The 27,834-nt window shown below is 58.8% G+C and overlaps 3 protein-coding genes across 8 annotated transcripts in view; 2 read left to right on the top strand and 1 right to left on the bottom strand.

Moving 5' to 3' along the window:
- Nucleotides 1–1,032, top strand: part of EIF2B3 (eukaryotic translation initiation factor 2B subunit gamma) — an 88,072-nt gene extending 87,040 nt beyond the window's left edge. For both annotated transcript variants that reach the window (XM_084874617.1, XM_084874618.1), the window contains exon 12: nucleotides 203–1,032. In XM_084874617.1, the coding sequence (XP_084730743.1) occupies nucleotides 203–255 (53 nt within the window). In that variant the 3' untranslated portion in view covers nucleotides 256–1,032. The remainder of the gene's footprint in view (nucleotides 1–202) is intronic.
- Nucleotides 1–27,834, bottom strand: part of UROD (uroporphyrinogen decarboxylase) — a 158,429-nt gene that overhangs the window by 107,839 nt on the left and 22,756 nt on the right. The window lies entirely within an intron of this gene.
- On the top strand, nucleotides 1,260–27,052 carry PTCH2 (patched 2). 5 transcript variants are annotated; one of them, XM_084874487.1, is made up of 22 exons: nucleotides 1,260–3,181; nucleotides 8,031–8,223; nucleotides 17,691–17,880; nucleotides 17,966–18,035; nucleotides 18,246–18,337; nucleotides 19,751–19,946; nucleotides 20,485–20,606; nucleotides 20,732–20,879; nucleotides 20,961–21,092; nucleotides 21,175–21,330; nucleotides 21,414–21,506; nucleotides 21,820–21,945; nucleotides 22,080–22,198; nucleotides 22,286–22,634; nucleotides 22,761–23,073; nucleotides 23,514–23,656; nucleotides 23,734–23,914; nucleotides 24,066–24,346; nucleotides 24,448–24,585; nucleotides 25,626–25,768; nucleotides 25,854–25,953; nucleotides 26,349–27,052. In XM_084874487.1, the coding sequence occupies exons 1-22, from the start codon at nucleotides 3,089–3,091 to the stop codon at nucleotides 26,613–26,615; spliced, it is 3,645 nt and encodes a 1,214-aa protein (XP_084730613.1). In that variant the 5' UTR covers nucleotides 1,260–3,088; the 3' UTR covers nucleotides 26,616–27,052. The 5 variants fall into 5 exon arrangements, with proteins under 5 accessions (XP_084730613.1, XP_084730614.1, XP_084730611.1 ...); XM_084874488.1 differs by having other exon boundaries at nucleotides 1,260–7,584; XM_084874486.1 differs by having other exon boundaries at nucleotides 2,873–3,181; nucleotides 20,699–20,879.

Here is a 27,834-nt window from a genome sequence, read left to right as displayed (position 1 = left end):
TGAGAGCCAGGTGCATAGAGCACACCCTCCTGCTGTCTCTCCTGTAGTCCCTTTGGCAAGTTGTATTCCCAAGAGCTTCTCAAGAGCCAGAGCCGCATGGGAGAGGAATAAATGTTTATGAACACAGAATTAAAAGTAATTGGGTTTAAGATGACATCTTTTGCTGACAGTTCTCAAACAACCTTTTCCTTTTCTTTTGTAGCCAAACGAGTAAATGAAGTGATCGTGGGGAATGACCAGCTCATGGAGATCTGAGTTCTGAGCCAGTCAGACGCCTTCCTCTTGGCCCCCAGAACTACAGATGTTGGCTGGCCCACCTGTTTGACTCTGTATTTATTTCCCAATAAAGAAGGGCTCCCACAGGCATGCTGCAGACTTACAGGGTAGTGCCACGCTCACATTGCGGGGGGGTGGGGGGGTGCCTCCAGTGTGTGTTCATGAGCATGTGGTAAAGACCATCTAGAACGAAGTAGAATGAAGTGTGTGTAGAACGAAGCAGAACACAGCGGCCTGGCTCCCGGTACAGAAGCTACCAGGCAGGGGCAGCGGCTCTCCCCTGGGAAAGCTCCCAGGACCGTGGTCGGCAAACTGCGGCTCGTGAGCTCTTTGGCCCCTTGAGTGTGGCTCTTCCACAAAATACCACAGCCTGGGCGAGTCTCTTTTGAAGAAGTGGCGTTAGAAGAAGTTTAAGTTTAAAAAAATTTGGCTCTCAAAAGAAATTTCAATCGTTGTACTGTTGATATTTGGCTCTGTTGACTAATGAGTTTGCCAACCACTGTCCTAGGAGGACTGCTTTCTGACTGGCTGATCTAGTCTCATCCATAAAAGCATATCCCTCCTGAAAGGATCTGGAAGTACTTCAGTCCCTGGCCCAAAGGCCTAGTTGCTGGCAGTGCCATCTCTGCATATCGTGCTCCCTCTACAGCTGCTGATTTGGGCAGCCTGGCCCCTGAACCTCAGCCCAGACTTATACCACTCTGCCTCCATACTACCTGCCACACAGATTCCCGGCCCCAGCCATGACCCCACCCCCAGCCTCAGCCTCTAACCTAGGGCTGTCGAACTCAATCAGAGAAGGGGCCAAAATCTAAAATCCAGCCTAAATGACGGGCCGAATGGTTTACTGAACAGTCATAAACTGACAATGTCATAAACTGACAGCGGAGTGCAGTGATGACAGCGCGGTGCGGGCCACATTGCAAGGCCTGGCGGGCTGGATTTGGCCCGCAGGCCGTGTGTTTGACACATGTGCTCTAACCCCTGCCTTTCCTCCCTGCCCTCCCAGCCTGTAGCCAATTTCTCCGGCTCAACTATTGTCCCTTGGAGACCCTGAAAGCAAGCAGAAGGCAGCCCGTGCCTGGCCATCAATAAAACCCCACGGGTTTTAGTGGCAGCAAAAGCGATAAAAGAAAGCCATGGTCTGAGAGCCAGACCCCTTTCCACCTCCCCTTAATGAGGACTTCAACCTGCTGGGGAAGAGCCAGGAAACTTATCATGGTTTGAAAATCTCTGACTTTTCTCCAGGTGCACTCCCCTATATCCTAATTATACAAGCGCTCCTGCTTCAGATAATTGAGAAATGCGATTTCTGGAGGCCTAGCCACCTTCCCTTCACCACCCCACTCCCAAACTCACTCAGCCCTTGCCGCTCCCGGACTGCTTTTACAACCTGCAGGAGTTTGGTGGAAGATAAAAGTGGCTCCTGGGGTGAGGTTTCACCTCCTGGAATTAACAAAGGAAAGGTTTCTCTTGATGTGCTCGCTGTGGGTGGCAGTAATTATAAACATACTGGTTTCTACCCTGCTTCAAAAATCTTAAGTCTCAAGTTAATTTGAGTAATCTTGCCTGAATCTTCGCGTTGTTCTCCTTGAACTTGTGAGAGGCTGAGTAAAAGAGCATTCCTTCCTGGGGGATCTCCACCTCCACCAGCCTTCTCAGGAGCTCTGGAGCTTCGCATTCATCCCACTTTCAGGTTGGACAAGTTTCCCGGAAGTGTGCTGAAATGGTCCAGCAGCAGAGGCTGAATTAACTGCAGCAGAGGTGGTCCCCTTTGGCACTGAAATTAAATCTGTGGGGCCCAGGTGATGCTGGAGGCAGTGCTAGCCCGGATGGAGGACGATCTGCCCTCTTGTGATGCTGTTTGGCTTTGGCCAGATCACTGCCTCTCTTCTGTCCCTGAATTTCCCCGTCTGCAAACCGGGAAGGTTGGACTGGGTAATATTTTGTTGTTGTTAATCCTCATCTGAGGATATTTGTCATATTGATTTTTAGAGAAGGTAGAAGGAAGGGGAGGAGGGAGAGGGGGATACAGAGAGAGAGAGAAACATCAATGTGAGAGAGACACATCAATTAGTTGCCTCCCTCACATTCCCTGACCCTTGAACACCCTTGACTGGGAAGCAAACCCGAGACCCTTCAATGCATGGGCCCGTGCTCTGATCACTGAGCAACACTGTCCAGGGCTGGACTAGGTAACTTTTTAGGGCCCTTTCGCAGGTCTTTTCACCTCAGAGCCTTCTGACCCTTGAGGTCTGGGTGGTCCGAGAGGCCAGAAGACTGCTCCTTGACCACAGAAAGGGATGGAACTGGGTAGGTTTGGAGGGAGGGTTGGATGGAGAAGGAGGAGGGATTGATTAAACTGTCCCAGAGCCTTCCCATATCTCTTCCTGATCTTCCCCACGAGCCCTTGGAAGCCCCGACAGGAGGAAAACCTCTCCTCGGCCTTCCCTGGAGCACATGAGCAGCCCCCACTCCAGGAAACAGGCCAGGCCAGGGCTCCCCCGGGGAAGGCCGTGCGGAGTCTGAGTCCCAGGTAGGAGCAGCCCCCGGCCCGGGACACTGCTGCTATTGTCTGGAACCCAGGACTGGCCGGGCCGAGATGCTTTCCTTCCTCTTCGCTTTGCTCTATTTGTCTGCCAGAAGACAGGGACGGCTTTTGTTTCTTTTTGGCAGCAGCTACAGAGGGTTTGAGTGTGTCTGAAATACAGTGCGCACCCGAACGTCCACGGGCCAGCCACCTCTCCGTGGGACAGAAGCCAGGGGAGCCGGGCAGGAAGAGTCGACAGGATCTGCCCTGCCGCGCCCAGCGATGCCCCGTGAGGGAACTGGAAGGAAGGGGCCTTGTGTGCCACATCAGAGGACTCTGGGGAGGGTGGAGGGACAGGGTTCTGGGACCCTGCCAGTCAGACAAAATGTGGTGGATGGCTACCGCTCCAGGGATTTCTCCTCCACTGTCCCCTCACCTGCTGGCAAGAGCTCCCGAGCCTAAAAGGGAATTGCTGCCTAGGTTGCCCTCCAAGACCAAGGCTAAACTTCCCAGACCTTCCCCACATTATTCTTTTTTTTTTTATATTTTATTGATTTTTCACAGACAGGAAGGGAGAGAGAGTTAGAAACATCAATTAGCTGCCTCCTGCACACTCCCCACTGGGATGTGCTTGCAACCAAGGTACATGCCCCTGACCGAAATCGAACCTGGGACCTTTCAGTCTGCAATCCGACGCTCTATCCACTGAGCCAAACCAGCTTTGGCCCCCACATTATTCTTCCTATTGCAATCCCATCCACAGGGGGAGAGGGAGGAGGGGTAGCGGGGAGAGTGTCTCTACCTAGAGTCCCAAGAGCAATCCAGGGGCCTACACAGCCTAGTTTATAAGCTGTTTCTATTTACGGAGAATTTGCAGAGGATACTTTTTTTATTCATAGCCATCCCTACCCCTTAGGAGGTACATAAGCCAGGCCTTTGTATGCTGCATTCTAAATAGTTAAATGTGTTTGAGGAAGGGGGAGAGGAGTGTGGGAAGGGCCACCCAGACAGAAGGTCCAGAAAGCTCAGCCATGAGGGAGCTGACAGGGAGGGAAGGCTGGGCAGGAGAGCACATTCTCCTGGAGGCCAGGATAGCCTGTCCCTGACCTGAGCCGCTGCCACCACCCGGAAGGATTGCATCATGGGTTCTTCTGCCATGGACACATGGGCAGATTCTACTTGCATTCTTACCTCTCTCCTTCGCCACCCTCAAGGTGAAAGGCATTTTGTGATCTCCGGTTGCAGCCTCTGGCACTAGAGACTTGACAGGCACAATTGACCTAAAGCTACCAACTGGGAAGGGGCCTAAATTCCCAGGCTTGGCCTCTAAACGCAATGGGTGTCAGTAGGGATTGTCAGGGCCCCTCCACGTCTCAAGGTCATTGACTGCCTGGCCCAAATAACAGAAGCCAGCCCACAGCAGAGTGAGTGAGAAGCTTGCAGGGGAGGAAGGGGGGGGGGGGCAAGGAAAGAGGCCTGACCTGGCTTCGCCCACATAGACCCTACCCTGAAGCCACACTTCACTCAACGTGTGTAAGTATGTGTGTGTGTGAGAGAGAGACCTCACTTTTCCGGGTCATATATATTACCTCATTTAATCCTATGTCAATGTCAAAGATTATGTGATTTACCCAGTATCTCACAGCCAGTAAGTTGAAGATTCAGCCCTTGAATCATCCCTTCCTTTAGATTCAGTCATCCTCCCACTTCTCCAATCCAATTCCTCACTTCTGGAAACCTCTCTGAGGATTCCAGCTCACAGTGGTTTCCCTGTGGCCTCTGTGCTCCCCCTTAAGCTATGGACATCTAAAAAGTAGGTACTCTGCAACCCCAGAGTTTAGCAAAGGATACACAAGAAACCCTAAGGTATGTTTGTCTCAATCAGTGATTAGATTTATTCCTTGGTATTAATGAATTTAATTAGATTGCTCTTTTCTTGTCATTCTTTGCACAACTTTTTAAAAAATATTTTACTGATTTTTTACGGAGAGGAAGAGAGAGGGATAAAGAGTTAGAAACATCAATCAGCTGCCTCCTGCACACCCCCCACTGGGGACATGCCCACAACCAAGGTACATGCCCTTGATGGGAATCGAATCCAGGGCCCTTCAGTCCGCAGGCTGACACTCTATCCACTGAGCCAAACCGGTTTTGGCTGCACAGCTTCTTTAGTTTGCAAAATCCCTTCCTTTACTGACACCCATTACGTTTAGAAAACCAAGCCTGGGAATTTATGCCCCTTCCCAGTTGGTAGCTTTAGGTCAATTGTGCCTGTCAAGTCTCTAGTGCCCAAATACATGCTTAGGTCCAGTAGAAGTGACACTGAACCAGGCTGTTCCACAGTGACGTGGGCTGCTTTTAGAGAGAAGAGATGCACTTCCACTTCCCCTCCTGTTCCCTGGGGCCTGTGCTCTCGTTGGCCCTGGCTGAGCTCTGCTGCACTCAGGAAATCAATCATTTGGGGAGAAGAAAGTCATTTTGGAGCCTGGAGTAGCCAGAGAGCTCTAGGCTCTGACTGCAAACCGATTTCTCCCACTCTGGTCTTTGAATTGAATGATAAGGCCCAACGTTTCCTCACAAGGATCTGGACTTTGCCACAGCTGTTAGCAATGGTGGCCTGCTGTGGAAGCAGAGCCCCACGGCCCGAGCAATTACAAATCTGTTCCTCCAGGGACCTTATGTCTTGCAGAGTCTGATTAGAAGGAAGGAGGTCTCAAGAGCTACTTACAGCAAATTCTGTCCACTTGCAAGTCCTGAGGACGCCCAGCCATACCCATCTCTGGCTGTAGCCCATGAACAATGCAGAGGCCCACTCAGCCTCGTTCAGAGGCTGTTTCCATCTCCAGAGAATTGCTCAGGGGATGTTATTTTTATCCAGGACAGGACCCACTCACTGCTCCATGACAGGGAGGAAGTAAGTGCTAGGAACATAGGCTGCTTTTAATGTGTAGTTACTACTTGGCCAAGAGCATCAAAATGTCCCACAGGCATTTTGCTACCTGAATGGACCAGTGGAAGCCGCAAACCTGTTAGCTGTTCAACCCCTCAGCCGAGATTCCCTTCCCCCGGCTCTGGAGCTGATGGTAATTGACACAAGTTTTCAAAAAGCAATTTGGCAATCTGTAACAAGACCCAACACCCCCACTTCTGGGAATCTGTCCTGAGGACAGTCTCCAAATGGTTGATACAAAGACTATGTAGTAAGATGAAATATATTTATGATGTCATGATTAGTCTAGAAGTACCGACCAAGAAATTGGCCAGAGATGGTAGTAATTGTGTTCGAGTAATTACTTCATTGGAGATTCTTTTTCCCAAACTTTACTTTCGAATCTTGATTTTACCCTCCTCTGCACTCATGGTTAATCGAGTCAGGAACCTGGCAGGAACAGCACACTCAGGATAGTTGACGAAAGTTTAATAAAGGGACTATTCCCTGTGACCAGGCCTTTCCACCCTGATTTCTGCAATTCTCAGTGACTCACTCAACAATTATTGAGCACCTACTTATCGTCTTGTGAGGGAGGCAGGCTTTCAAGTACATAAATTATCACAAATAACGTAAGTAGAGTGCTGTAAGGAGTGCAAAGGGGGAAGTAAAACTGTCGGAGGGAGGTGGGAATCAAGGACGGCTTCAAAGGGAGGTGATTGGTGCATGTTCAGTTCTGAAGGTTGTCTGCCAGGACATGTACAAAGGCAGCAACGCAGGGCCTAACGCGGTGCTTTTAGGAAATTACACGTGGCTCTGCAGGGCTGGAAGAAACGCTGGATGGCTGTGAAGAAACTATGGGAGGCCTCACCTGCGGACTGAAAAGTCCCAGGTTCCATTCTGGTCAAGGGCATGTACATTGGTAGCAAGCACATGCCCAGTAGGAGGTGTGCAGGAGGCAGCTGGTCGATGTTTCTCTCTCATTGATGTTTCTAACTCTCCATCCCTTTCCCTTCCTCTCTGTAAAAAATCCATAAAATATATTTAATTAAAAAAAAATAAACTATGGGAGGAGACATGGCTTTAGTTAGGTCATGCTGAGCGCTGTGCTCCAAGTGGGCTTTGTGTTTTGGAGTTAGCAGGTTAGCTTTTCAGAGAGCTGTCTGGCCTCAGTGCAAAGAGAGGACTGAATGGGGCAGGGCTGGAGGCGGAGAAGAGCGGAAAGGAGGGTTTGGTCCTGGCTGGTCGGCCAGCAGATAGCCTTTCTCAGCATCGGCCTCTCCCGACTTTACTTGGCCGGCGCCTCACTCTCAGGATCTCCTCCCCCCTCCTCCCCGAGGGCCCGGGCGGAGAGGCGAGGCGAGGCCAGGCGAGGCGAGGCGAGGCGAGGGTGGCCCTGCCTGGGTGGTCTCCCGCTCTACCCCCCGCGGCGCCGTTGCCTAGCAGCAGATCCGGGCCGCGCGGATCTGGGTAATTTGCGGGCCCCGCAGCCAATGGGAGAGCGTCGCCCCTGCCCTCGCCCTTTTTCTGGGGCTACAGACGCTCGCCCGGCACTGCGGTCCCAGCTCGAGCCGCGCGAGCGCCGAGGGCTGCCGGCTCCGCGGGACTCACTCCGGCCGCGGCCCGGGTCACTGCCCCCGCGGCGCGCCCGCCCCCGACCCTCCCGAGCGGTCCCGCTGAACCCCAACGCGGCCCCGCGGTACAGGGGGCCAACCAGCCTATGGGGGCTCCCAGATAACGCGGGCTGGGGGCGCCCAGCCCCCCCACTCCCGCCAGCATGGCTCGGCAGCCGCCCCTCGGGGAGCTGCCTCCGGACTACACGCCCCCAGCCGCACCCGCAGCGCCCCAGGTGAGTGCAGGGGGAGCCGGAGAAGGAGATCGGGACCCCGGGTCTGTCCCTCAGGTCAATGCGAGGTGGGAGATCGTCTCTGAGTGCCTGTGTTACTGCCTGCTGGGAAAGGGGTGTGTGTGTGTGTGTGTGTGTGTGTGTGTGTGTGTGGTCGGCCAGTGAGTGTCTGTGGCTTCACCTCTTTCCACCTGAGAACAGGTGTGCATATATGTATCCTTCTCTCAGAAAAGAGGTCTCTGCCATCCTCAGGTGTGTACTGGGTAGGAGAACAGGAAGTGGAGTTCAGTCTCATTCCCTGTTTGGCCCTGTGGCTGTGTAGGTCCACCTTGTCCTGCATCCAGAAACCAAGAGGCTAGGGCTTGGCGGAGGGCGTCCCGAGGGAGAAAATGGGAGGATCCCGTGCTTTGTTGCAGCAATGCCGACCGACCCTTCTCTTTCCGCCCCAGGTCCTAGCTGGGAGCCTGAAGGCTCCGCTCTGGCTGCGTGCTTACTTCCAGGGCCTGCTCTTCTCGCTCGGCTGCAGGATCCAGAGACACTGTGGCAAAGTGCTCTTCCTGGGACTGCTGGCCTTCGGGGCCCTGGCACTGGGTCTCCGAGGGGCCACCATTGAGACGGACCTCGAACGGCTCTGGGTGGAAGGTGAGTTGTAGACACTGAGCTGCCGGGGTATGGTGAGCCCAAGACAAGGACAGAGTGAGGCCTGGCCCAGGTGGCTCCTTGGTTGAGCCTTGACCTGGGAACCAGGAGGTCATGCATGGTTCCGTTCCCTTCAGGGCACATGCCCAGGTTGCTGGATCGGTCCCCAGTAGGAGGCATGCAGGAGGCAGCGGATCAATGATTGTCATCATGGATGTTTCTATCTCTCCCTCTCCCTTCGTCTCTGAAATCAGTTTGAAAATGAAAATAAAAATGAACAGAGTAGGAGCCGGTACTGAGTTCTAGTGGACATGGCTCTGAGTCTGGAGGGGACACCTGCCCACAGGCACCTCGGCATCTGGGAGCCCTGCTCCCGCTCACACCGTAATGAACGCCTGATGGGGTCTGTGACGAGGTCTATAGAATAGTCATCTGTGAATAGGAGCCTGTGTTTAGCATTCATTGCCCACCTTTTATGTGTATTTTTTAACTGCATGGCAGGATTTGCAAAGACACTTTTTAAAAATGACCCATATGCCCTAACTGGTTTGGCTCAGTGGATAGAGCTTCGGCCTGTGGACTGAAAGGTCCCAGGTTCGATTCCGGTTAAGGGCATGTACCTTGGTTGCGGGCACATCCCCAATAGGGAGTGGGCAGGAGGCAGTGGATCGATGTTTCTCTCTCATCAATGTTTCTAATTCTCTATCCCTCTCCCTTCCTCTCTGTAAAAAAAATCAATAAAATATATATTTTTAAAAATAAAATAAAAATAAAAAGACCCATATTTTAGTAGCAAAGAAAGTAAAACATGTACTGGAATATAATAAACAACATAATGCAATGCAGACTATGATTGTGTTGTATGAGAGGAGGCAGGGAGAGATCCCATCTGATCTGGAGACCAACATTTAGGACTGGAGGGTGGGGAGGCTGAATAAATCACCTGACTGGGCTCCAGGGAGAGGTCCCAGCCCCAGGCTCCCTGCAACCATTTAGTCAATCTGCACTTCCTGGGGACCAAATGCTCACTTCCTCATGGAAGTATTAGATTAAAATTATTTCTTAGTAATAATTTCTCTTTTCCCGGTGCCTGGCTTCACTCGGCAGCCCTTTACCAGAGTCAAACGCCCTCCTGTTCTTGCCTAAAAATTTACATTTGTAGGTTTCCCAAACCTCCCCCAGCCCTGGCCCACACCCAAGGGCAGGGCCTAGGTTAGAGTCTCACACTCTCGAGTTACTTCAAATGCTGGCAAGCTCTAGGATCCAGAGCAGATGTTTCTTAGAGCCTGCCTGCCTGCCTGCCCGCCTGGCTCCCACACCCCATCCCCACCCTACCCAGCCCTCTGCAGACTCTCACACATACACACTCAAGGCCAGCCCCGGGGCTGAGGGCAATGTTTATCTGTGCCTGCCTGCCCCCGGCCCCAGGACACACATGTGCATACACGCACTGACACATATCCCCACCCACACCACTGCTGCCTGGGTGGTCCCAAATTACTCTTGGATTTCCTGCCACAATGGAGGACTGTGTCTCTCCCCCCCCCCCCCCCCTCCTTCTCCATTCCCCAAATCTCCCCCATCTCAACACTGCTTCAACCTAAACGTTTCTTCATTCTTTCCCCTACACCCCAGCTCAGGACAGGCTAGATCCCACCAGATTTTTGCTCCGGTTGCTGGGAGAGTGATGTAAGAGGGCGGTACCCAATTCCTAGCACGCTTTCTTTTATTTAGAATTCCGTTCTGTCCTGTACTGGCTTGGGCTGGGGGTGAGGTCAAAGCAGTGATCTTGACCAGATCTTTTCTCTCTACTTCTTTTTTTTATTATTGATTTTTTACAGAGAGGAAGGGAGAGGGATAGAAAGTCAGAAACATCGATGAGAGAGAAATCGATCAGCTGCCTCTTGCACCCCCCCCACCGGGGATGTGCCCACAACCAAGGTACATGCCCTTGACCAGAATCGAACCCGGGACCCTTGAGTCCGCAGGCGGACGCTCTATCCACTGAGCCAAACCTGTTTCGGCTTCTCTCTACTTCTGAGTGAGGCTTCTCCCAGCAATGCCCTAGGCAATGAGGAGCTCACCTAGGTGAGGATCAGAAGGATATTCCAATCCTTTCCATTTTGCTGACACAGAAAGCAAAGAAAGAAGTTAGACATTGGCTCTCCGCGCTCTAGGCCAGAGTTCAGGGTCTCCTCCAGCCCCAGCTTTGCCTTGGTGAGAGTTGGAATGTGACGTGTCCTTTCTGATGAATTTAGAAATAAAACTAAAGGTCTCAGAAATAGATCATTAAAATAAAAATCATAACATATAGCCCAACTGGTACGTACAGAAACAGTGATCGAGGTGGTTTTAAATTGGAGCCGTCGCCAAAACCGGTTTGGCTCAGTGGATAGAGCGTCGGCCTGGGGACTGAAAGGTCCAGGGTTCGATTCCGGTCAAGGGCATGTACCTTGGTTGCTTGCGGGTACATCCCCAGCAGGGGGTGTGCAAGAGGCAGCTGATCGATGATTCTCTCTCATTGATGTTTCTAACTCTCTAAACCTCTCTCTTCCTCTTCGTAAAAAATCAATAAAATATATTTTAAAAAATTGGAGCTGGCCCTGAAAATAAATATATGGCCATTCTATCAAGAAGGCCAGGGATGGCTACGCATCAGCAGTTGGTAGAACCACTATCCACTGAAATAGTTAGATTTTCTTTCTAAAACCTTAAAGTTCAGCCTCGGTTCTCCTGACTCAACTCATTGGTTGCTAAAGCAGCAAACTCTTCCTTCTTACCTTCTCTCACTATAGACCCTCCTTCCCACCTTCGTGGCCATTGCTCTAGTTCAGGGGTAGGGAGAACGTCCAGCCTACAGACCCACATAAGGCCCAAGGAACCATTTGGTCTGGACCTGCTGAGGCAGTAAGGGTGAGTTAACTAAATGTTTGACCAAGTAACGCAGGCTAATGTTTAAGCCTATGGACTGTGAATGATGTTACAAATACCCAAATGGCCGTTGGCATGTGCTGGTTGAAGCCTTTCTCGCTCTCTGGCAGGACATTTCTGATTGTATCGTTTGGAATGCTTTCAGCCACATGAAAGAGGAAGGAAAGGAGGGCGGAAGGGAGGGAGAAGATGGGTTTATCCTCCCCTGCAGCAGGAAGTCTGGCAGCAGACAGCAGAGAAGTTCCAGACTGGTTAATTCAGCAACCTCGGGTCTAAGTACCTTTCTCCCCTGCCTGCTTCAGCGTGCTGGGCTTTCATCCTCAGACTTGCCATCTCCTTGTCCTGGTTGCTTCAGAACCAGAAGCCTCCAGCTGACTTCCCCTATGGTCACAAATGTGCAGACCCGAGGCCGAAATTCTTCACTGGGGAGGGCAATGGGATTGCTGTGATTCGCTTCTTAGACTAGTCAGATTTCACCCCAGGCTGGGAAGGAGCCTCAGGGGATGGCCAAGGAAAGCAAGGTCTGTTAGAGAGGTGGCTGCTCTTGCCCCCTCCCCTTCAAATCTGCCTCCACACTGCCCTCCTGTGGTGCATCTAAATCTTGCCAAGTCAGTCCCCTTTAAGAGTCCTTCCATCACTTCCTGTGGCCTAGGGGAGGCTCCAGAATCAAGGCCAAGCTTCTTAGCACACTCCCTAGGCCCTCCACATCTAACTCTTTTTTTTAAATCACCCAGCCAGCATAGCTCAGTGGTTGAGCGTCAGCCTATGAACCAGGAGCTTACAGTTCGATTCCCTGTCAAGGCACATGCCCAGGTTGGGAACTCAATCCTCAGTGGGGAGCATGCAGGAGGCAGTCGAGCAATGATTCTCTCTAATCATTGATGCTTCTTTTTTTTTTTTAATAAATCTTTATTGTTCATATTATTACAAATGTTCCTCATTATTTTCCCCCTCCATTGCTCCCCTCCACCAGGTTCCCACCCCACCCTCTGCCCTTTCCCCATCCCCCATTGTCCTCATCCATAGGTGCACAGCTTTTGTTCAGTCTCTTCCTGCACCCCCCACTCCCCTTTTCCCCGAGAATCGTCAGGCCACTTCACTTCCATACCTCTGATTCTATTATATTCAACAGTTATTATTGTTCATCAGATTTTTTAATTCCCTTGGCTTTTAGTTTCACTTGTTGATAGTTATGTATTTGTTGATCATAATTTTTATCTATATTTTCTTCCTCTTCCTAAAGAACCCCTTTTAGGAATTCATATAATTCTGGTTTGGCGGTGATGAACTCCTTTAGCTTTTTTTTTTTTTTATTAGTGAAGCTCTTTATCTGGCCTTCGATTCTGAGTGATAACTTTGCTGGGTAGAGTATTTTTGGCTGTAGGTTCTTGCTATTCATCACCTTGAATATTTCTTGCCATTCCCGTCTGGCCTGCATGATTTCTGTTGAGAAATCAGCTGACAATCGTATGGGTGCTCCTTTATAGGTAACTACCTGCTTTGCTCTTGCTGCTTTTAATATTCTCTTTGTCTTTTGCTCTTGGAATTTTAATTATGATGTGTCTTGGTGTGGTCCTCTTTGGATCCCTTTTGTTTGGGGTTCTGTGCGCTTCCTGGACTTGTAAGTCTCTTTCTTTCCCCAGGTGGGGGAAGTTTTCTGTCACTATTTCTTCCAGTATTCTTTTGATATCTTGCTCTTTCTCTTCTTCTGGGACCCCCATAATTCTGATGTTGGTTCGTTTGAAATTGTCCCAGAGGTTTCTTACACTATCTTCAACTTTCTGGATTCTCTTATCTTCTTGCTTCTGCAGAGGAGTGTCCTCTGGTTCTTTGTATTCTAAATCTTTGACTTGATTCTTGCGATCTTCCATTCTGTTTTTAGGACTCTGCATAATATTTTTTATTTCAGACAATGTATTCTTTATTTCTAGTTGATCCCTTTTCATATCCTCATAGGTCTCGTTTATTTTATCAGCCTTTTCTCGGAAATTCTTGAAAAACCTTATAAGCGTGGTTTTGAACTCTATATCCAGTCGCTTCTTGTCCTCCATTTCTTTTGTTTGTGCTCTGTTTCCTTGTCTCGGCATTTTCACAGCTTCCCTGAGTTGGTAAGGTGGCTTTGTGTGCTAAGGTGTCCTATATGGTTCAGTGGGTCAGCCTCCCAGTTACCTGAGGTGGACAGTCTTGGTGTAGCCCTTTGTGGGCTGTTTGTGCAGTCTTGTTGTTAAGCCTTGCTTGTTGTTGGTATCACTGGGAAGCGTTGATCTCCAAGCCAATTGGCTATGAGGATCAGAAGTGTCTCCGCTAGGAGGGTTTCTGTATTCCGCTTGGATGGGGCAGAGTCTCGGGGTGGCACAGCCAAGCTTTGGTGAATCCCACAAGATTAGTTGCAGGCGCTCGTACTTCTTTGGTATAGGTGCAGACAAGCTTGATTCCTGTCTGTCCCTCCTTAGGAGAGTCCTATTCGCGGCGAACGAGAAAGCCAGCCACTGGAAGGGCTTCTGTGCTCCGCTAGGATGGGGCGGAGTCTTGGGTGGTGCAGACAAGCTTTATTCAGCCCCTCCCTACAAGGGTCTGGTTTCTGAGTCCCGCAGTAATGGCCGCTGGCTTCACACACCTCCGAGAGATCTCTGCCCACTGCCTGACAGTCTGGCCTCTCCCTGTCTGGGGCCGTCTATCAGAGCAATAGGGTGGTTCTGTTTTCCTCCCGAACAAGAAAGCCAGCCGCGCATTAGCTGTCCGCCCTCTCCACACTCCGCAAGCAAGCCAGAAGCGAAGTCTGCGGCCGCCTTTTCGCGCACACAGTTCTCCGCACCTTCACAGTTCCTGAGGTTCAGTGTGCCTTCTCTCTCCTTCCCAGATGGTAGAGCCTCCTCTCAGCCAGCCGCCTGGCGCTTCAAGTTTCCCATTTTCCAGTTCTAAATTCAAATTTGTCGTGGTAGGCTGCATTCGGGTGTCCACCCTATGCCGCCATCTTAGTTTCTTATAATCATTGATGTTTCTATCACTCTTAGCAATGGGTGCTGTCAACACTTTATTTTTGCTAATTTGATAGATAGTAATGTATTGCTCTTTTTAATTTGCATTTATAGGATTAGCTATAAGGTGGGCTCTTTTTCCATGCTCATGCTGGCTGACTAATTATATTCTCCCTTTTGTAGGCATGAAAGTTTTTAACAAATATTGATTTTTGTTGTTATTAATCCTCTCAAGGTTATTTTTTCAATGATTTTTAGAGAAAGTAAAAAGGAGAGGAAGAGACCGAAAGAAGCATTGATGTGAGAGAGACACATCGATTGGTTGTCTCCCACAAGGGCCCGGACCAGGGCTGGGGATCAAATCAAAACTGAGGAACCCGCCCCTGATTGGATTCAAATCTGGGATCTTTCTAGTCACTGAGCCGAACCGGCTGGGTGCCACTGTTGATTTTGATGTCTCCTCCCATTCTGTTTCCTCCCCTCTTGCTTACAGTCATTTTTTTTCCTCCAGTTCTTTCTCATTTTTCTGTCACATCATTTCTCTCCCAGCAACAATTTCATAATAACTTTGTATCTGTGCCTACTATATGCTGGGCAATTTTGTAAGGACTGTGCCTTCATTTATTTTTTTTAATATATTTATTGATTTCAGACAGGAAGGGAGAAAGAGAGAGAGAGAGAAACATCAATGATGAGAGAGAATCATTGATCGGCTGCCTCCTGCACACTCCCCACTGGGGATGTGCCCGCAACCCAGGCATATGCCCTTGGCCGGAATCGACCCTGGGTCCCTTCAGGCCACAGTCTGACGCCCTTTCCACTGAGCCAAGCTGGCTAGGGCAGTGAGCCTGCATTTATTGTAATTCTACCAAGGTAGGCATGGTGTCCATTGTACAGATGAGGAAATTGAGGGTCAGAGACTAAGTGCTTTGCCCCAAGCACAGACTAAGTGTCAGAGCCAAGGCCCAGAGCCTGGTCTGCACAGAGCCTGCGTGCTCTCCCCGCACCGCGCCTGCTTCATGCTCATATAAGACAACCCAGGTCATCTGTCCCCATGTCTCGTCGTCACTGTCGGCCAGGATTTATCTTTTCTCTCCTCATTTCTCAGGATTCTTTATTCTCTTCAATGTCGTATTTGAAATTGTCAGTGTTTCTTCTCCTGCTTTCTTATTAGTTCTCTCTGGGTTTCTTTCTTCTGCCTTTCCCTCAGTACATGCACTCACTATGGTGATCCCTGTCCTCCCCTCCCATCCTTCCTCGTGGCAGCTCTGGCCTGAGCTTGGTGACATACGCACTGTAGTACAGCCTAGGAGAGGAGTGGGGAGTCGAGGGGGGGGGGGGGCAGGGGGCCGGGAGAGTAGGTGGATGCCCTGGCCAGGTTGCTCAGTGGTTAGAGCGTTGTCCCATACCCGGGTTGAAGGTACATATCCCTGGTCTGGGCTCATATGGGAGGTAACCAATCTCTCTCCCCCTCCCTTTCTCCCGCCTTCCCTCCCTCCCCTATCCCCCATCTCTTTCTTCCTCCCTTTCTCTCCCTTCCTCTCTCAAAAAAAAGAGTAGGTGGAATGGGGCAGGGTGGCTGTGTGAAACTGGGTTCATGAAGGGAGGGCAGAAATGGGATTTGAGTGGGGGATGTAAGTATATAGGCAGATCTGTTTTGGGGGGAAATCAAGAGTTTGGGGCTCTCGTGAGTGAGAAGATTATGTGGGTTTGAAAAAGAGTTGGGGAGCATGATGACAGTGCATGTGGGCCCAGGGGTGGCAATGACCGACAGGAGGGGCCCCAGACAGGAAGGGCCCCAGACAGGAGGGGTCCCCCAGACAGGAAGGGCCCCCAGACAGGAGGGGTCCCCCAGACAGGAAGGGCCCCAGACAGGAAGGGGCCCCAGACAGGAAGGGGCCCCAGGCAGGAAGGGCCCCCAGACAGGAGGGGTCCCCCAGACAGGAAGGGCCCCAGACAGGAGGGGTCCCCAGACAGGAGGGGGCCTCCAGACAGGAAGGGGCCCAGACAGGAGGGGGCCTCCAGACAGGTAGAGGCAGAACTGGGTCTAAGACCAGACCAAGGGCCCCAAGCCTCAGGGTGGGTGGCACTGCCCCCGCCCTCCTCCAAACCAGTCAGGTCATGTCCCCTCCCAGCGTCCTCACCTCCCCAAGCCCCAGTGACCGAGCCTGACTCCATGGCCGGCACAGGCCGGGCGGGAGGGGCGTGGAGGCTGAGGCGCCCGCACTGGGCCCCCTGCTGTCCGGACAGGGACCCGGTGAGAGGGCCCGGAGCCCTCCCTTCCCCGCGGCCCCTGTGCTGGCACCGCTGCCGGGACAGGAGCGGAGCCCAGGGGCCTCCTGAGTGCGGGACGCAGTGTGTGCGGCTTCACCCTGCACATCACCCTGCGGGGCCGCCCCCCGGGGCCTCTTGGCAGAACGCGTGGCTGTGTCACTGCCGGCCGCCTGCGCGAGGAGCCCAGCCCTGCTCCTGGAGGCCCCCCCAGCCCCCGCCCTGTCCCTCTCTCCCCACCAGCTCAGAGCGGAGCGGAGCGAGGCTGCCTCCGCTCGGTGCCCCAGACCCAGCCCTGGCCCCGCCGTACTGGCCTCTCATTGTTTAGTAGTTTGCCCCAAGCCTAGCCAATCGGCTCCGGCTCAGTGCTTAGGCCCCCGAGGCTTCCACAGGCCACACAGCCGAGGCTCTGGCTTCCCTGTGGGACCCGACTCTGAGCCTGGGCGTCAGGGAGGCCGTCGGGGAGGAGGAGGGGGGCGGCAGGGTGGCTGGGGGGGGGGGGAGGAGGGGGGCGGCGGCAGGGTGGCCGTCGGGGAGGAGGAGGAGGAGGAGGAAGGGGCAGGGAGGCCGTCGGGGAGGAGGAGGAGGAGGGGGGCGGCAGGGAGGCCGTCGGGGAGGAGGAGGAGGAGGAGGAGGAGGGGCGGGAGGGTGGCCGTCGGGGAGGAGGAGGAGGAGGAGGAGGAGGAGGAGGAGGAGGGGCGGGAGGGTGGCCGTCGGGGAGGAGGAGGAGGAGGAGGAGGAGGAGGAAGGGGCAGGGTGGCCGTCGGGGAGGAGGAGGAGGAGGAGGAGGAGGGGCGGGAGGGTGGCCGTCGGGGAGGAGGAGGAGGAGGAGGAGGAGGAGGAGGAGGAGGGGCGGGAGGGTGGCCGTCGGGGAGGAGGAGGAGGAGGAGGAGGAGGAGGAAGGGGCAGGGTGGCCGTCGGGGAGGAGGAGGAGGAGGAGGAGGAGGGGCGGGAGGGTGGCCGTCGGGGAGGAGGAGGAGGAGGAGGAAGGGGCAGGGAGGCCGTCGGGGAGGAGGAGGAGGAGGAGGAGGGGCGGGAGGGTGGCCGTCGGGGGGGAGGGAGGAGGAGGAGGAGGGGGGCGGCGGGGAGGCCGTCGGGGGGAGGAGGAGGAGGAGGAGGGGGGCGGCGGGGAGGCCGTCGGGGGGGAGGAGGAGGAGGAGGAGGGGGGCGGCGGGGAGGCCGTCGGGGAGGCCGTCGGGGAGAGGCGGGAGGGGCTTCTCGCACCTGTGCTGGGAGGCGCCGTGGCCGGCCCACCGCCCGGTCTGACCCCGCTCCCCCCTCCCGCCGCAGCGGGCAGCCGGGTGAGCCGGGAGCTGCAGTACACCAAGGAGAAGCTGGGCGAGGAGGCCGCCTACACCTCCCAGATGCTGATCCAGACCCCGCGCCGCGACGGGGAGGACGTGCTCACGCCCGAGGCGCTGCGCCTGCACCTCCAGGCCGCCCTGGCCGCCAGCAAAGTGCAGGTGTCCCTCCACGGGAAGTGAGTCCGGCCGAGCCGCTGGGCGAGGGGGGCAGGCGGGGGCGGGCACCCCTCCGTGACCCTTCCTGGGCCCCCGCTGCTGCAGGTCCTGGGATCTGAACAAAATCTGCTACAAGTCAGGGGTTCCCCTCATTGAGAACGGGATGATCGAGCGGGTGAGTGTCCTGAGCCGCTGGGCGGGGGGCAGAGCCTGTCCTGACGGAGGGGCGGGGCCGGGCCGAGGCGGGAGGGGGGTGGAGAGGGGCCGGGCCGAGGCGGGAGGGGGGGTGGAGAGGGGCCGGGCCGAGGCGGGAGGGGGGTGGAGAGGGGCCACACCCAGGTCACGGAGCGCAGACGGGACTCACGTGGCCTGGTGTCCCCGGCAGATGATTGAGAAGCTGTTCCCGTGCGTGATCCTCACCCCCCTCGACTGCTTCTGGGAGGGAGCCAAGCTCCAAGGGGGCTCTGCCTACCTGCCGTGAGTGCCGCATCGCCGCCCGCCCCACCCTGGGCCGGAAACGGGGGTGGGAGTAAAGACACAAAGCCTTACCCAGGGCCCAGGGACCGCCCCGCCAGGGCAGAGCACAGCTGTCCAGCTCTCTCCACGCCCCCGTCTCCACACCCCCGTCTCCTCGCCTGAAGCAAAGGCAGATCTGCCTTATTTAGACAGGACAGAACACGAAGGTCTGTCGGACCTGAGCCAGGATTTTTTTGAAAGATCCAGAAAAGAGGCTGTCAGGGAGAGCTAGCTGGGCGTCCACTAAGCTGTTGCTTGGGCAAAAAGGAGACCTGTTGGGAGCAGGGCCGTAGGGTCATAGATTAGACCTGAGGGTCCACGGCTTGGGGAGAGGCTGCGCGGGCTTTTCTGAGCCTTTCCCGTCTGTCCTGATGTCCGTCCTCGCCCCTCCCTCCTGATGTCCGTCCTCGCCCCTCCCTCCTGATGTCCGTCCTCGCCCCTCCCTCCTGATGCCCGTCCTCGCCCCTCCCTCCTGATGCCCGTCCTCGCCCCTCCCTCCTGATGTCCTCCTGATGTCCGTCCTCGCCCCTCCCTCCTGATGTCCATCCTCACCTCCTCCCTCCTGATGCCCGTCCTCGCCCCTCCCTCCTGATGTCCATCCTCACCTCCTCCCTCCTGATGCCTGTCCTCGCCCCTCCCTCCTGATGTCCGTCCTCGCCCCTCCCTCCTGATGCCCGTCCTCGCCCCTCCCTCCTGATGCCCGTCCTCGGCCCTCCCTCCTGATGCCCGTCCTCGCCCCTCCCTCCTGATGCCCGTCCTCGGCCCTCCCTCCTGATGCCCGTCCTCGCCCCTCCCTCCTGATGCCCGTCCTCGCCCCTCCCTCCTGATGCCCGTCCTCGCCCCTCCCTCCTGATGCCCGTCCTCGCCCCTCCCTCCTGATGTCCTCCTGATGTCCGTCCTCGCCCCTCCCTCCTGATGTCCATCCTCACCTCCTCCCTCCTGATGCCCGTCCTCGCCCCTCCCTCCTGATGTCCATCCTCACCTCCTCCCTCCTGATGCCTGTCCTCGCCCCTCCCTCCTGATGTCCGTCCTCGCCCCTCCCTCCTGATGCCCGTCCTCGCCCCTCCCTCCTGATGCCCGTCCTCGGCCCTCCCTCCTGATGCCCGTCCTCGCCCCTCCCTCCTGATGCCCGTCCTCGGCCCTCCCTCCTGATGCCCGTCCTCGCCCCTCCCTCCTGATGCCCGTCCTCGCCCCTCCCTCCTGATGCCCGTCCTCGCCCCTCCCTCCATCCACGGCCACTGGTGCGGCCGGGGGCGCTGGAGGCTGAGCCTGCGTTCCCTCCGTGCGGAGGGGGGGGGGTACAGCAGGGTCCCCCGTCGTTGGGAGGGTGGGAATTGACCCCCGATTCTCACCAGCCACGGGCTCTCCCCTCAGCGGCCGCCCCGACATCCAATGGACCAACCTGGACCCCGAGCAGCTGCTGGAGGAGCTGGGCCCCTTCGCCTCCCTCGAGGGCTTCCGGGAGCTGCTGGCCAAGGCCCAGGTGGGCCAGGCCTACGTGGGGCGGCCCTGTCTGGACCCTGACGACCCCCACTGCCCGCCCAGTGCTCCCAACCACCTCAGCAGGCAGGTGGGTGCCGGCAGGTCGGCCGTCTCCCTCCTCTGCCCCCGGGCGGGAGAGAGCATCTGTGCCCTGTGCTCCGCCCGCCGCTTCCTGGGTGTTGTCACCCTGTCCGCGCCCTGCTGGCCGCCTCGTGTTCCGTCCTCAGGCCGTTCCCCCAGGAGCCTCCAGGGCACGGGAATTCTGTCCCTCCCCAGGCCAGGAAGGCGGGGCTTTACCAGACAGACTGGCACAGGGAACAGGAAGTAGCTGGGCACGGAGGTCGTTCCTGCCTCCTGAGTGCCCTGTGGCCCCGGGAAGAGGGGCCTTTCCCCACAACCACCCGTCACGCCCGCCCCTGCGGGCAGCCCAGCCCCGGGCCCCTGCTCCGCCCTGCGGCCTCGCCTCGCCCCCGCAGGACACCAGCCTTTCCCGGAGCCCAGGCCGGAAGCTCAGGAGAGTTACCTGCCCTTCAGGCCTCCAGAGCTCCCGGCTCCCGAAGGGCCCAGGCGGGGGCACGGCTGTCCACAGCCAGGGCCCCGAGCACCGCCCCTCCTCTGCCCCCCAGGCTCCCCGTGTGGCCCAGGAGCTGAGCGGCGGCTGCCACGGGTTCTCCCACAAGTTCATGCACTGGCAGGAGGAGCTGCTGCTGGGAGGCACGGCCAGGGGCCCCCAAGGACAGCTGCTGAGGTAGGGCCCCCGGGACCTGGCAAGGCCGGGAGTTCACACTCCGGTTCCAGGCAGCTCGGTCAAGAGCCCCTGCACGGCCCCCTGGCATCCAGGCCGGCGCTGACCGGACCCCCGCCCCTCCCCAGGGCCGAGGCCCTGCAGAGCACCTTCCTGCTGATGAGCCCCCGCCAGCTGTACGAGCACTTCCGGGGCGACTACCAGACGCACGACATCGGCTGGAGCGAGGAGCAGGCGGGCACCGTGCTGCAGGCCTGGCAGCGGCGCTTCGTGCAGGTCAGCGAGGGGCCGGCCGGGCGGTGCCCGGGGGCCGCGCCCCCGCCGCCCCTCACGCCCGCCCTCCCCGTCTCCCTCCAGCTGGCCCAGGAGGCGCTGCCCGAGAACGCGTCCCAGCAGATCCACGCCTTCTCCTCCACCACCCTGGACGACATCCTGCACGCCTTCTCCGAAGTCAGCGCCGCCCGCGTGGTGGGAGGCTACCTGCTCATGGTGGGTCCCCCTCCGGCCCTCGCCCGCTCCCCCGCGCCCGCCCCGGGACCCCCGTCCACCACGCCCTCTCTCCCTCCCGCAGCTGGCCTACGCCTGCGTGACCATGCTGCGGTGGGACTGTGCCCAGTCGCAGGGCGCCGTGGGCCTCGCCGGGGTGCTGCTGGTGGCCCTGGCCGTGGCCTCCGGCCTCGGGCTCTGCGCCCTGCTGGGCATCGCCTTCAACGCCGCCACCACCCAGGTACCGCGGGGTGCCGGGCGGGCGTGGGCGCCCCCCGCTCCAGCCCCTCGGCTCCCCCAGCTGCCCGCCCTGTGCCCCCCCAGGTGCTGCCCTTCCTGGCGCTGGGCATCGGCGTGGACGACATATTCCTGCTGGCACACGCCTTCGCGGAGGCCCCGCCCGGCACCCCGCTCCAGGTGCGCCCTCCGCCGCCCGGGCGTGTCCGTCGGGTGCGGCCTCTCGGTCTGGGGGGCCTCGGGCTGGGGTTGACCTCTCCGCCTCAGTTCCCTCCTCTGTCAGTGGATGCAGTAAACGTGCTTGGACCCTAAAGGCTGATGTGGGGACCGGTGAGGTCATTCAGGTCCGGTGCTCGGCACAGGGCGTGTGGCCGCCCGTGGTCCCAGTAACTGTTGGCGGCTGTGTGGTCATTGTCCCTCCTCTGCCATCCGCATCCCACGCCTCCCCTCCCTGCACCCTGGAGACTCAGCCCCCCACCCCCTGTCCCCGCAGGAGCGCATGGGCGAGTGTCTGCTCCGCGCGGGCCCCAGCGTCGCCCTCACCTCCATCAACAACATGGTGGCCTTCTTCATGGCCGCCCTGGTGCCCATCCCCGCGCTGCGGGCCTTCTCCCTGCAGGTGAGGCTCAGGGAGGGCCGGCGCGGGGGGCGAGGGGCGGGCGCAGGGCGGGCGCGGGTGGGCACAGCGGACATGAGGTGGGCACGGGCGGGCGTGCTTCATCCAGCCCCCGCACCCTCCCCGTCCACCCCCAGGCGGCCGTCGTGGTCGGATGCAACTTTGCCGCCGTGATGCTGGTCTTCCCGGCCGTCCTCAGCCTGGACCTGCACCGGCGCCACTGCCAGCGCCTCGATGTGCTCTGCTGCTTCTCGAGGTGCCGCCCCTGCACCCCACCGGGCCGTCCTCCCGTGGCACCCCCTCCTGTCCCCTCACCGGCATTTCCCGTCTCCCTGCCTTCCAGCCCCTGCTCCGCGCGGGTGATCCAGATTCTGCCCCAGGAGCTGGCGGACAGGATGGTACCAGTGGGCATTGCCCACCTGACCGCCACCGTCCACGCCTTCGCCCACTGTGAGGCCGGCAGCCAGCACGTGGTCACCAGCCTGCCTCCCCAAGCCCACCTGGTGCCTGCGCCTTCCGACCCGCTGAGCGCTGAGCTGTTCAGCCCGGGAGGGTCCACGCGGGACCTCCTGGGCCAGCAGGAGGGGACAGGGCAGAAGGCGGCCTACAGGTCCCTGCCCTGTGCCCGCTGGACTCTTGCCCATTTTGCCCGCCATCGGTTTGCACCCTTGCTGCTCCAGTCACGCGCCAAGGTACGAGTCCAGGCCCAGAGGAGCGGGCGGGCGGGGCAGGCCCGTGGGGGTCTCGGGCAGGGGCCTCGCCCGCCGTCTGCCGGCTGGGGCGCCCCTGGGCCTCACCGGAGCTGCCGTTTCCCACAGGCCGCGGTGCTGGTCCTCTTTGGGGCTCTCCTGGGCCTGAGCCTGTACGGAGCGACCCTGGTGCAGGACGGGCTGGCCCTGACCGACGTGGTGCCCCGGGGCACCAGGGAGCACGCCTTCCTGAGCACCCAGCTCAGGTACTTCTCCCTGTACGAGGTGGCCCTGGTGACCCAGGGAGGCTTCGACTACGCCCACTCCCAACGCGCCCTCTTTGGTCTGCACCAGCGCTTCAGCTCCCTCAAGGCCGTGCTGCCCCCGCCCGCCGCCCAGGCGCCGCGCACCTGGCTGCACTATTACCGAGACTGGCTGCAGGGTGAGGGGGGGCCGCGGGGTGAGGGGGGCCGCGGGGTGAGGGGGGGCTGCAAGGTGAGGGGGGGCTGCGGGGTGAGGGGGGGGCCGTGGGGTGAGGGGGCTGCAGGGTGAGGGGGGGCTGCGGGGTGAGGGGGGGGCCGCGGGGTGAGGGGGGGTGCAGGGTGAGGGGGGCTGCAGGGTGAGGCGAGGGGGGGGGGGCGCGGGGTGAGGCGGGGGGCTGCAGGGTGAGGGGGGTGCAGAGTGAGGCGGGGGGGCTGCAGGGTGAGGGGGGTGCAGGGTGAGGGGGGGCCGCGGGGTGAGGCGGGGGGGCTGCGGGGTGAGGCGGGGGGGGGGGGCCGCGGAGTGAAGGGGGGGGCCGCGGGGTAAAGGGGGGCCGCGGGCGGCCGCTGCGGGCAGAGCTCCCGGGCCGCGGGCTGACGGCACCCTCCCCGCTCCCCGCAGGCATCCAGGCTGCGTTTGACCAGGACTGGGCTTCTGGCCGCATCACCCGCCACTCGTACCGCAACGGCTCCGAGGACGGGGCGCTGGCCTACAAGCTGCTGGTCCAGACGGGGGACGCCCGGGAGCCTCTGGACTTCAGCCAGGTGGGGGGCGGGCGGGGGCTCCGGGGGCGGGGCCCGGCCCCACGGCCGGCCGGCCGTCAGCCCTCCCTCCTCCGCAGCTGGGCGCCAGGAGGCTGGTGGACGAGGAGGGGCTGATCCCGCCCGAGCTCTTCTACGTGGGGCTGACCGTGTGGGTGAGCAGCGACCCCCTGGGCCTGGCCGCCTCGCAGGCCAACTTCTACCCCCCGCCCCCCGAGTGGCTGCACGACAAGTACGACACCACCGGGGAGAACCTGCGCAGTGAGTCCGGGCGGGGGCGGGCGGGGGACCAGGAAGGGGGGGACGGGGGGGGGGGGGGGGGGGGGGGGCAGGAAAGCCTCGGCAGGCCCTACCCGGAGGCCCTGCCCGCTGCTCCGTGCTCACTGGCCGCCTCCTCCGCCCCCCCCTCCAGTCCCGCCGGCCCAGCCCCTGGAGTTCGCCCAGTTCCCCTTCCTGCTGCGCGGCCTCCAGAAGACGGAGGACTTCGTGGAGGCGATCGAGGGGGCCCGGGCCGCGTGCGCCGAGGCGGGCCGGGCCGGGGTGCGCGCCTACCCCAGCGGCTCCCCCTTCCTCTTCTGGGAGCAGTACCTGGGCCTGCGCCGCTGCTTCCTGCTGGCCGTCTGCATCCTGCTGGCGTGCACCTTCCTCGTCTGTGCCCTGCTGCTGCTCAACCCCTGGGCCGCCGGCCTCATCGTGAGTCTGTGGGGCTGGGGCTGGAGGGACCCGGGTCCCGCCCTCTCCTGCCCGTCCATCGCCCTCCTCCCGGAGCCCCGGGTGAGCCGCCCCCCCCCCAGGTGCTGGTCCTGGCGGTGATGACCGTGGAGCTCTTCGGCATCATGGGCTTCCTGGGCATCAAGCTGAGCGCCATCCCCGTGGTGATCCTCGTGGCCTCCGTGGGCATCGGTGTGGAGTTCACGGTCCACGTGGCTCTGGTGAGCATGGCCCTGGGGGAGGCGCGGGCCGGCTGACTCAGGACTCAGTGAGGACCTACCAAGCACCTGCTGTGTGCTGGGACCATTTAGGAATTGGGGTACGATACAGTACAGGCAGGCTTTGCCTTCAAGGAGCTTGTGTTCCGGAGGTTAGTGGTCAACAAGTAAGCAAATAAATAAACAAGCAGCCATTTCAGTCGACAGGAGGGACAAAGCCCTGAGCAGAGCGGAAGGAGAGAAAAGGGGACCCGGTGCCGCTTTGGGGCGGCCTTACTGCGAAGGGGGTCGGAGACCCGGGTGGAGCAGATGGCAGAGCGGGTCAGGAGGGCGCCTGCCAAGGCAGAGGCAGGAGAGCTGAGGCCGGCACCTGCCTGGCAGAGCTTCGAGCTCCCACAGAGGAGGAGCGGGACGCCGAGGGGCCTCGCCCGGCTGGAGGCACCAGCACAGACGGCTCCCTTCTCTTTCCACTCACAATAGCCCTGTTATTATTCTCATCGTAAGAACTATACCCCGGGGGGTGGGGGGGACAGAAGGCAGCAAGCGGAGAAGGGCAAAGAACAGGAATGCCGCCCTGAGAAATGGCAGCGCTGTGGTGCCCGCCGCCCAGGCAGGGAGGCCGGCTGCTTCTGAGAAGGCCCACGTGGTTCGTGTTTTAGGCTTGGCGAGTCCTGTCGTCTCTCCTGCATCTCGGCCATTGGAGCACGAGAGCCGAAACAGACACTGCGGAAGTGAATGGGTGTGGCTGCGTTTAAACAAAACTTTATTTACAAGAATAGGGGACAGGCTGTAGTGTGCCAACCTATTGTGGGCATTGCTCTGTGTCTCACCAGACACATCTATAGAGTGTTGCCTAAATGGACTGGTGCACACTGCCTGGACAGTTCCCAGGAGCTCGGCCCGCCCGGCTGCTGGGGGTCAGGGCCCGCCCGGCTGCTGGGGGTCAGGGCATGGGCGACCCCAGGGACAGATGGCAGGCGTTGGCACCAGGAGAGCCGGCCCTGCGTGGCTGAGGACCAGCTCCAGGACGGCTTCTCCCCCAGGGCTTCCTGGCCACCCAGGGCAGCCGGAACCTGCGGGCCGCCCGGGCCCTGGAGCACACGTTTGCCCCCGTGACCGACGGGGCCGTCTCCACGTTGCTGGGTCTGCTCATGCTTGCCGGTTCCAACTTCGACTTCATCGTAAGGTAGAGCGTAAGGGGCGCTCGGGCAGGGAGGCGGGGCCCGCCGTGCTGACCTCGGGGCCTGCCCACGCTGACCTCCCCCCACCAGGTACTTCTTCGTGGTGCTCACGGTGCTCACGCTCCTGGGCCTCCTCCACGGGCTGGTGCTGCTGCCTGTGCTGCTGTCCATCCTGGGCCCCCCACCCGAGGTGACCGTGCCCTCCCCCTGCTCCTAGCCCGGGGGACGGAGTGGGACGGGCAAGGGAAGGGACAGAGCAGGACAGAATGCCCTCCGCGGACAAAGAGTCCGGGCTCAACCCTCAAGGATCCTCCCCATGAGGCGCTACCAACTGGAGGTGGCAGCCTCCCCCTTTGCCAGACACCGTGGCCCGCCCCCTCGTCTCTTTATAGAACCCGCTGAGCCGTCAGGGTCCAGAGCAGGGCGCACGGTTTGTCCCAGGCCGTGCCATCTGTCCCTCGGCAGGTGTCCTGTCCTGCTGGAGGCCAGCAAGGGCCCCCGCTGCCCGGCAGCCATGGCGCTGCCCCGGGCAGGTGCTGAGGGTGGAGGCTCGGCCCTGGGCTCACTGGGCTGGTCTCCCCCCAGGTGGTCCAGCTGTACAAGGAGAGCCCCCAGGCCCGGAACCGCCCCGCCCCCCGAGCAGGAGGGCTGAGGTGGGAGCTGTCGCCCACGCTGCCCCAGAGCTTCGCCAGAGTGACTACCTCCATGACCGTGGCCCTGCACCCGCCCCCTCTGCCTGGCGCCTACATCCACCCCGGCTCTGATGACCCTCCCTGGCCCCCGGCCGCCACACCGGCTGCCGGCGGCTCCAGCACCCTCCCCTCCAGGGGACCATGTGCGGCCACAGAGTGAACGGCCGCTGACTGGGCCAAGTGAAGTCACTGGAAAGCAGTGGGTGGTTCCTGAGTGCGGGGCGGGCTCCCGGAGAGCCTGCTGTTGCCGCCGCCGCCCGCCCCCTCCCCGACTCCGCCGTCACAGCCCTCCCTGATGTCTGAACAGAACCAGCACCCTCAGGGCTGGGAGCAGCCTCCACTCTGGGTCCCGTGTGCCTGTCCCTCTGTCCGGGCAGGAGTAAAACCAGCACCCCACCCTGCGGCCCCCAGCAGACCAGCCTGAGGGGCCCTCCGGCCCCCACTGCCGGTGACTCCTGGGTAGGCTCTCTGTATCCCTGCCTACCTCCTACCACATAAATTATTTATATGAAGATGTTTATTTTTGTAGTTTGTACAGATGTTAGCTATGCTGAAAGGTTTATTTTTAAAGAGTGAAATATATTCTATGTGAACTCATCTCAAATGACTGTGGTGCTTTTCTTTCGACAGAGTTGGGAGTTTGCAAGTAGAAAGGTCAGGACCTAAGGTCCTGGGGTCACTCTCTTCCTGGGTGGGAAAGGCCCCGGGTTTCAGTGTTTGTCACGTGACTGCAGTGTATTTATTCACATGTCTGTCATGTGCTCGGTACTGGTCTGGGTTGAGTGCTCAGCGTACAACATGATACAAATGTTTTCAGTGTCACACGCTGCTGTGTGGCTCTCAGAGCCATCGTAATCCAGCCCTGCACACCCCAGACGCCTTGCCAGCAGCATGCCGGGCGTGGGTGAGGGCATTTAGGCTTGGCGATGGGGAGTGCAGTGGAAGATCAGGAAAGTGGCCCATGGAGGAGATGGGGCCTCCAGGGTCTGGGGAGATGGTTCAGTTTTGTGCCCAGACCAACCCTAAGGTCAGCAGTCAGCCTGGCTCCCAGAGGCCAGACCTCAGGGGATCAGTGGGGGACTGTTCAGAGAGTGTGGAGGAGCCAGGGAGGCCCTGAACTGAAGATGTTTGTTCTGGGACGGTTGAGCAGTGCCTTGCACAGAGGTCTTGAAGACTCTGGCCACACCCCTGGACTAGAGTGCTGGCCTCACCCCATAGGGCGGGGTGGGGCGGATCTTTTACCGCCTTTCCCCGGCTATCCCAGGCCTGGGTCCCAGCCACCCACTCACCAGGAGCAGTCCCACCCTGAGAGCACTGCCTTCTCACACCTCAAAGGCCAGATAACCATGTTCTGACCAAAAATGAAAAAACAACTAAAT

This window comes from Pipistrellus hanaki, assembly GCF_964339955.1.
Source record: "Pipistrellus hanaki genome assembly, chromosome: 2".
Lineage (NCBI taxonomy): Eukaryota > Metazoa > Chordata > Mammalia > Chiroptera > Vespertilionidae > Pipistrellus > Pipistrellus hanaki.
Note: the sequence above shows the minus strand (reverse complement) of the source record. Positions and strands in the feature narration are given on the sequence as shown.

Coding starts and splice junctions, on each gene's coding strand:
- PTCH2 (XM_084874485.1), top strand. CDS start 7,513: ATGGCTCGGCAGCCGCCCCTCGGGGAGCTGCCTCCGGACTACACGCCC. Junction 18,036..18,245: donor AGAACGGGATGATCGAGCGG/GTGAGTGTCCTG, acceptor TGTCCCCGGCAG/ATGATTGAGAAGCTGTTCCC. Junction 23,915..24,065: donor CACCGGGGAGAACCTGCGCA/GTGAGTCCGGGC, acceptor CCCCCCCTCCAG/TCCCGCCGGCCCAGCCCCTG.